This window comes from Cibotium barometz, chromosome 57, assembly GCF_041138505.1.
Source record: "Cibotium barometz isolate CiBa-2024 chromosome 57, ASM4113850v1, whole genome shotgun sequence".
NCBI lineage: Eukaryota > Viridiplantae > Streptophyta > Polypodiopsida > Cyatheales > Cibotiaceae > Cibotium > Cibotium barometz.
Genome location: NC_141102.1, coordinates 22759573 through 22768217, shown reverse-complemented (window position 1 = coordinate 22768217; position 8645 = coordinate 22759573). Strand labels below are relative to the sequence as shown.

General features: G+C 38.2%; 1 protein-coding gene across 1 annotated transcript; it reads right to left on the bottom strand.

Moving 5' to 3' along the window:
• Nucleotides 1-5114: 5114 nt before the first annotated feature.
• Nucleotides 5115-7940, bottom strand: LOC147606561 (cytochrome P450 734A1-like). Its single transcript, XM_086791630.1, has 5 exons — nt 7520-7940; nt 7120-7343; nt 6638-6876; nt 6104-6494; nt 5115-6019 (listed from the first exon to the last, which is right to left on the bottom strand). Exons 1-5 carry the CDS (start codon nt 7827-7829, stop codon nt 5594-5596), a joined length of 1590 nt encoding a protein of 529 aa, XP_086647756.1. The 5' UTR covers nt 7830-7940; the 3' UTR covers nt 5115-5593.
• Nucleotides 7941-8645: the final 705 nt, after the last annotated feature.

Genomic DNA, 8645 nt, shown 5'->3' with positions numbered 1-8645 from the left:
CCACACGATAGGCTCGTATTTCATAATATATTCTACAACATTACAAAAATAATATATAAACAAGGCACCAAAATGTTGCATTAAATATATATATTTTGTGAGTTTTTCATGAATAATAATAATAATAGTGCTTTTCTAAGGTTTCAATAATAAACTATCACAAATTTGAATAAGAGTGTTTTTCTAAGGTTTCAATAATGCACTAACACAAATTTGATATCCTAAGGTACTCCAATGAAAGATGGCCCCTTCCCTCCCACATCGAGAGTACCGCCCACCTTAAAAAAGATTTCTTCATATGCCTTCAAACCTAAAAAGACCTTTTTTTCCACAATAAGTTTGTCTTATATTACTAAAAGTCATCGATTTACAATCACAGGGTACGAAACCCTTTTTTTGGACAAAATTTAACAAAGGGAGCTAGGGGTTAACTTCAATGTGTCATGCTCACATGGTCTAGATGACGCTACATACAAATACTTGACAAAAAATATATCAGTAGCTGTTAAACATCAGCATACACTTGCATGGAGGGCCTTAAAACACTGCACCTGAAAAATCTTTCACTAAATTAAAAGTGTCATTGTGCATCAAGATAAAATAGATGGGGTCCTTTGGAAGTCTTAGTGAGCTTGGAGAAGACATGTGTAAATTGACAAGAAAAGAATACTGAAATGGATAGTGAGACTACATAGAATTGGAAAAGTAACCAAAAGAGCCCTGGCTTAGTTAGCATGGGACAAATTGTCTGTTCCAAAGGAAGAAGGAGGTATTGGTATCCTTCATATGCCTACCCACTGTATTGCAAGGACTGCCTTAATGCTACCTAAATGTCTACTTTTTCAGAATGCCCCTTGGGCCTTAATGATAAGGGAACTAGTTGAGTCCTCTGAGGTATTTGCTAAAGGTAAATGGGTGGATCTGGGTTGGAAGGATAAACTGTTCTCCTTTGCTCCTCTTAAGGTTACTAACTCTGTAGTTTGCAAAATGTTATGCAAAAGATGGAAAGAGTGCCTGGGCTGACTTGGGATGGGGGATGCAAGGTGACTGGCAATCCTATGCTTAGCTTGGTAATTTGGTGGACACACAAATTCAACCCCCCTCTGGGCTTATGTGACACTTCCTCAACAACTAAGAAGTTTAATAATAAAGGTCTTAGGTACTTGAATGACTGTTGGGACTGGGATGTGGTGGGGTGGAAAGATGTGGATCACATAACTTGGGAATTTCAGTTGTCTGGTAGAGAGAGAGATCTGGCAATACAGGCTTCTGATCTAATTCAAAGGGGGTTGTGCTCTACTGCAGTTGATGAATCAATTTGGAGTCAAGCTAATAGATGGCAAAACCAGAGAGCTGTATTCTTTGATGAGATGTGGGGATGTTAATGTGGAATATTGTAATAAAATTTGGAAAGTGAGCTAGAGCCCTGCTTCTTAGAAAAAGAGGTGGAAACTACTCTAGAATAGTCAGGTTCCTAAGAAGTTTCAGGTGTTTATATGGAAGGTTGGTATGTGCACTTTACCTATTGGTTCTAAACTTCAAAAGAGAAGTATTTCTAGTGGTATTTGCCCTGGATGTAGATCCTCATTAGAGGATGCCAGACATGCCTTTTGGGACTGCCCAATAATCAGAGGGACCTAGACAAAGTTTTCTAAATGGGTAGAGAAGGGTTCGAGCATTCAAACATTCTGGGGGGACTGGATTCTGGGAAAATGGTCAGTCAATGATGAACATGCTGGGTTGTTATTTAACATTATCAGAGCTTGTGTTTTGTGGGAAATCTGGTCTACTAGGAATGCCATTATTTTTCAAAAGGTCTCATTTGCTGGTGTGGAAGTGTTAGATATAATGCATAAAAGTGTCTGCATGTGCCGGTATGTGTGCAATATGAATAAGCTGAGATGTGCTAAGTTGGACTTTCTGTTACTAAATTTGTAGAGGAACATCATTTGATTTCTACCCTAGTTTGGATGAAGCTTCAATCATACTGGGAGAGAGAGAGAGAAAGAAAGATATTGATTTCACTTTGTGGGTGTGTGTGTGTGTGAGAGAGAGAGAGAGAGAGTGTGTGTGTGTGTGTACATACATACATAAAACCATATGTGCGTGCATGTATGTGTGTGTGTGTGTGTGTGTGTGTGTGTATGTGTGTGTGTGTCCTTACATGTTTATTGCCTTTAAAGTGTGATAAATGGTTACGTGGGGTGGTGATTTGAATGGCATGTATGTGCATTAACTTTGGCATGCATTAACTTTCTGTGTGTGTTTGAGAGAGAGAGAGAGAGAGAGAGAGAGATTGATTTCACTTTGTGAGTGTGTGTGTGGGAGGGGTGTCTTTGTGTGTGTGTGTGTGTGTGTCATACATACATATACCCATATGTACGTGTGTGTGCGTGTGTCCTTGCATGTTTGTTGCCTTTAAAGTGTGATAAATGGTTATGTGGGGTTATAACTCAATGACATGTATTTTGTTCATTTGGATGTGTATTAAATTTGGCATGCATTAACTTTGTGTGTGTGTTTGAGAGAGAGAGAGAGAGAGAGAGAGAGAGAGAGAGAGATTTCACTTTGTGAGTGTAGGTGTGTGTGTGTGTGTGATAAAGAGAGAGTGTGTGTGTGTGTGTCATACATACATATACCCATATGTGCATGTGTGTGTGCCCTTGCATGTTTGTTACCTTTAAAATGTGATAAATGGTTATGTGGGATTGTGATTTCAATGGCATGTATTTTGCTCATTTGTATGTGTATTAACTTTAGCATGCATTAACTTTGTGTGTGTGTTTTAAGAGAGAGAGAGAGAGAGAGAGAGAGAGAGAGAGAGATTGATTTCACTTTGTGAGTGTGTGTGTGTGTGTGTGTGTGTTGTTCATTTATATGTGCATTAACTTTGGCATGCATTTTTGTGTTCTTAAAAATTACATAAAAATATCCATTAATTCCATTAAGCTAGAAATTTCACTTTTCTCGTTCAAATGATTGAATTCCAAATATGGTAGAAATTTCTCTTTCATCATTTAAATTTATCTATGCAAAAGGATAAATTTAACCAAATTTTTTTAAAAAAATTAAATAAAAATCTCCATTAATGCCTTTACACTAGAAATTTCATTTTTCTCATTTAAATGATTGAATTCCAATTATGGTGAGAATTCCTCTTTCATCATTTAAATTTATCTATGCAAAAAGATAAATTTAACTAAATTTTTTTTAAAAAATTAAATAAAAATCTCCATTAATTCCTTTACAGTAGAAATTCCATTTTTCTCATTTAAATGGTTGAATTCCAATTATGGTAAAAATTTCTCTTTCATCATTTAAATTTATCTATGCAAAAAAATAAATTTAACTAAATTCTTCCTTAATTTTTAAATAAAATATCCATTATTTTAGTATTCCAAATTTTTCTCTTTTTTCATTGGAATACATGGAATTCTATTGTCATGAAAATTTCTCTTTTATCATAAAAATGAATTACTAAAAATTCTTCTTTTTTTTAATTAACTATTTATGTATAAACATAAAAATCAAATTTTCCATGGTTATGATGAGAATTATTCAATTAAACTAGGATGATTAATCCTAGAATATGGTAAGAAGTCCTCTTTTCATATTATGTATGAAAATAATTTATGTGTTAATTTTTTAAAATTTTTACCATAGCTCCACTGCTATTACTGATAATTTTAATAATTTTGAAAAGTTTTAGTAATACAATATGATAGAAGAACTATCCTTTGGATCAATATCCAATTATGGACTTGATTCCTAAGTTTTTCATAAATTAAGTAGCATAAAAGCATTAAAAAGCCACTTCTTTGGCCTCTAATTTGACAAGCATAGAAATTACTTTTAGATTTGAGAATTGTTTCATGAAAAGCATCATTTGAATATAGAATTGGTCATAGGAATGACCATTCTTTGGGAGAGAGAGATATTTTAAAAAATATTTTAATTTAAGCATAAATAGAAACTTTATAAGATTTATCACTAAAATTCATTAGAGAGCTTCAATTGCACTAAAGAGCCATTCAATTAAATACTTCTCAAGCTTGAGAGGGGTTGAGAAGTAAGAAACATTTAGAGATTAAGAAAAAGACCATAAAGTCATACTTTACCTCTTATTTTGCTTGATTCTTTAGTCTAAGGAGAGGCCCCCAACCAATCAATTGGTTTAGTATGTTGATGAAGACTCCAAGGAAGGTAGAAGAGAGAGAGAAGCTCCAATCTCTCCAATTTGTAGAGGATTTTTAGAGGATAATAAAAAATATGCTTATTTTAGAGTAATACTAGCATAGTTTAGTTCACAAATGAGAATACAAAAGAATGAGAATCTATTTATAAGTGAGGGAGACCACTAACTGAGCCCAACTAAGTTCTAGAATGAGGGTCTATTTATAGGTGAGAAAGGTCACTAACTGAGCCCAACTAAGTTCTAAAATTTTCCAACTTCAGTTTGACTGAAGTTGGACAAGATTTAGACCAGTTTGGCTCCCTTTCTGATTTGGTTTGATCCAAGAGAGAGGAGAGATAAAAATATCCTATTATTTTTTAGTTTAAAACTCCTCCATACATGTGAACTAGGTGCCTCCTTGAAGGCTCCCCCTTTACCAAGGTGTCAACAATAAATGATTACTCTAAAAAATCTCATTTTTTTAATAATATTTCATAATTTTTAACTAATAAATCTTGTACTCAATCAATTCTTCATCTTATGTGAGCATTTACTCATTTTTGAGTATTTTCTTTTATTCATTGGATTTATCTTATCCCAACACTTGGATTAATCTTATTGGTCTATAAGAACCTTAATTGGATCATAATCCAAAATTTTCATCAGAAAATCTTGACCCTTAAGCTAAGGTCTTTTAAATCATTTTTAATTAATTCCAATTGTACCTTGAAAATTTTATTTTGATTTTTTATTTGAAAAAAAATATATTTTTGATATTTGTAGAATTTATATATCCAAAAATATATTAATATTGAATTACCACTCTCTAGAAATTTTCATCTCACTAGGTAGAATCTCAATATATTAATATTGAATTTTCATCTCTAGAACCTCTTGGGAAGGGAGACTAGTGAGCTAACCACTATGGCAACAGCCCACATACACAAAATATATCATCTCAAAGTTATTTTTAGATGTGTACAAAGTAGGAATCATAGACAAAAGACATGTAAAAACTCCTATTCATCAGCACAACCTGCTTATGCAGGACCTCTCCGCAGTATAGGGGGGGAGGGTGTTTGTCCTTCTAGCAAGGTTGGCTCATAGTAGCACGCCCCTCCACACCCAAAGAAGGATGTTTGCTTGCATGGTGCCTGATGAGTATTAGAGCTTTGGCAACAGCCCACATACACAAGATATATCATCTCAAAGTTATTTTTCGATGTGTACAAAGCAGTGAAAGTAGGAATCATAGGCAAAAGACATGCAAAAACTCCTATTCATCAGCACAACCTGCTTATGCAGGACCACTCCGCAGTAGAGGGGGAGGGTATTTGTCCTTATAGCAAGGTTGGCTCATAGTAGCACGCCCCTCCAGACCCAGAGAAGGATGTCTCCTTGCATGGTGCCTGATGATTATTAGAGCTTTTCGAAAAGCAGAGGCATTCCGAATTGGGGCTGCAGGATGAAGACAATGGTGGGAGCATGGCAATACTTAGGAGAGAGGTGAAAACGGTAACGTTGCAAGATCAAGGAAAGCACCACTTTGGTCTCGAGCATGGAAAATGCCTGCCCTATGCAGTTGCGTGGCCCGATGGAAAACGGCATAAAAGCCCCAGCCACTGCACTTGCCTTGGCAACACCACCACCAAATCTCTCGGGATGGAACTCATTAGCATCTGGGCCCCAATACCGTTGGTCATGGTGCCATGCAATAATTGGCACTACCAACACTGTCCCTGCAGGGATCATGATCTTCCCAAGATTCATATCAGTAACTGCTTTCCTAAACATGGCCACTGCTGGAGGGTACAATCTAAGTGCCTCATTCAACACCATACCTACCTGCAGGCAAAGATGCTTTGTTAGCCACATCCAACACTCCAAACAGTAGATTCTCAGTCAAACAATATACTATCTGTCACTTACAACTTTCAGATTGTTTATTGACTCGGCTGTCGGTAGTTCTGTGGTTCCACACGCTGCATGCACCTCCTCCCTAACACGCTCTTGCCATTCTGGGCTGCTTGCAAGCAGCAGACACGTCCAAGTCAACAGTGTTGATGTTGTCTCATGCCCTGCAAAGAAGAAGGTCTTACACTCATCGATGATTTCATCAATCCCCATACTTAGGTTCCTCTGGTTTCCCTGGAGCTCTCCCTTGTTGGCAGCCATCATCAGGCCAAGCAAATCGTTGCCATACATGTCTCCACATCCATCATCACAGGACTCCAGACGTTTTTCAATTAGTTGGCCAAGGACCTTAACAATTTTATTGTTGAGCTTCCAGCGGTATCGATTCTGTGCAGTTGGGAGAAACCTGTCTCAAAAGAGGCCAAAAGCATGTAGAGGACATTCTGGACATTAAGATGTGCAAAGCCATAGTCGAAAAGCATGATTGATGCCCAGCCCCTATATAAGCATGCATAGATTCCTCATTTTACCATCTTCAGTGCTTCTCACCTTGATCCAGGGATATATATAGAGCGAGTGACCTTGTCAATGAGGATCTCCTGCTCATGCTGCATTTCAAACACTTGCTTGCCTTCTGCAAAGCTGCTCCCAAATGCAGTGTGAGCGATAATGTCGGCTGTCAGGGTTCTGAACTCTTCATGAACATTAATCTCCTCATCTTTCTCCACTCGGGCTTCCCATTTCTCCATAATTGCAACTGTACATGCTGCCATGGTAGGGACCATGGCCTGCATGCATCATATTAGGCTGAATAAGCCCTTGAGTCACACTGCTGCATTCCATTAACACTCAAGGTACAAGCGAATATGCAGGGTTTCATGTGCCATGTGTAATTTCATATGCTATGTGCCATGTATAACAATCGCTTAGGTTAAATTTGATGTGTCATGGCATAAATAAATATCTTATCACTGTCACGGGACTTCCTGCATGCATAAGAAGTACAGCTACCCTCTTAAAAGATATCTTACCTTCAGCTTCTCAAGAAAGAAGGCTGGATTCATAATGCGCCGATGTTGAGCCCACTTCTCGCCTTCCAGAGATACCAACCCATCTCCTACCAAGTCCTTGGTATCAGGCCTACCTTCAGGCTTCCTGTAATGCCCAAATTTGCTAGATAATATTTCCTTGGCCTGATCGGGTTCGGTAACGATGACTCGAGCTTGAGAACCAAACCAGTACACAAAGAGCTCACCTGTGATGAAAGTAAACCAGTAACTGAGAAGAAAACTTATCCAAGAATGGAAAGAAAGGAGGGGTGTTGGAGGCCGGGGAAAGGGGGGAGGGGGGGGCGAGTGCGAGTGCGAGTGTCTGTCTGTGTGTGTGTGTGTGTGTGTGTGAGAGAGAGATCAAATGAGAACATGAGCTTACCATATGTTTTGGACCATTCGTAGAAGTGGGGCAGGATGCGGGGGGCGATGTCGTGGGAGAGGGTGGGCATTGGGCGGGAGCGGGCGTTTCTATTGATGGCCACAAAGTCAGGGAGGTTGCCAGAGAAGAAGCGGCCGGGCATGCACTTCACCCCCTGCGCTTCAAACACCCGCCTGATGCGCCGCGGCTGCCACCACATGGCCACCACCACACCCTTCCACAGCGTGTACAAGAGTGGGGCGCCCAGCACCACCAGCAGCGAAACCACCACATCTCTGCAACACAGCTCTGGCAGCGCAAACCCCATCATAGCATGAACCAGCTCCCTGTCTCTCTACAGCTCTTTCTCTCTCTCCTATCTTCACACAATAGGCTCGTATTTCTCTCTCTCTCCTATCTTCACACAATAGGCTCGTATTTCATAATATATTCTACAACATTACAAAAATAATATATAAACAAGGCACCAAAATGTTGCATTGAATATATATATTTTGTGAGTTTTTCATGAATAATAATAATAATAGTGCTTTTCTAATGTTTCAATAATGAACTATCACAAATTTGAATAAGAGTGTTTTCCTAAGGTTTCAATAATGCGCTAACACAAATTTGATATCCTAAGGTACTCCAATGAAAGATGGCCCCTTCCCTCCCACATCAAGAGTACCGCCCACCTTAAAAAAGATTTCTTCATATGCCTCCAAACCTAAAAAATCCTTTTTTTCCACAATAAGTTTGTCTTATATTACCAAAAGTCGTCAATTTACAACCACAGGGTACGAAACCCTTTTTTTTGGACAAAATTTAACAAAGGGAGCTAGGGGTTAACTTCAATGTGTCATGCTCACATGGTCTAGATGACGCTACGTACAAATACTTGACAAAAAATATATCAGTAGCTGTTAAACATCAGCATACACTTGCATGGAGGGCCTAAAACACTGCACCTAAAAAATCTTTCACTAAATTAAAAGTGTCATTGTGCATCAAGATAAAATAGATGGGGTCCTTTGGAAGTCTTAGTGAGCTTGGAGAAGACATGTGTAAATTGACAAGAAAAGAATATTGAAATGGATAGTGAGACTACATAGAATTGGAAAGGTAACCAAAGGAGCCCCGGCTT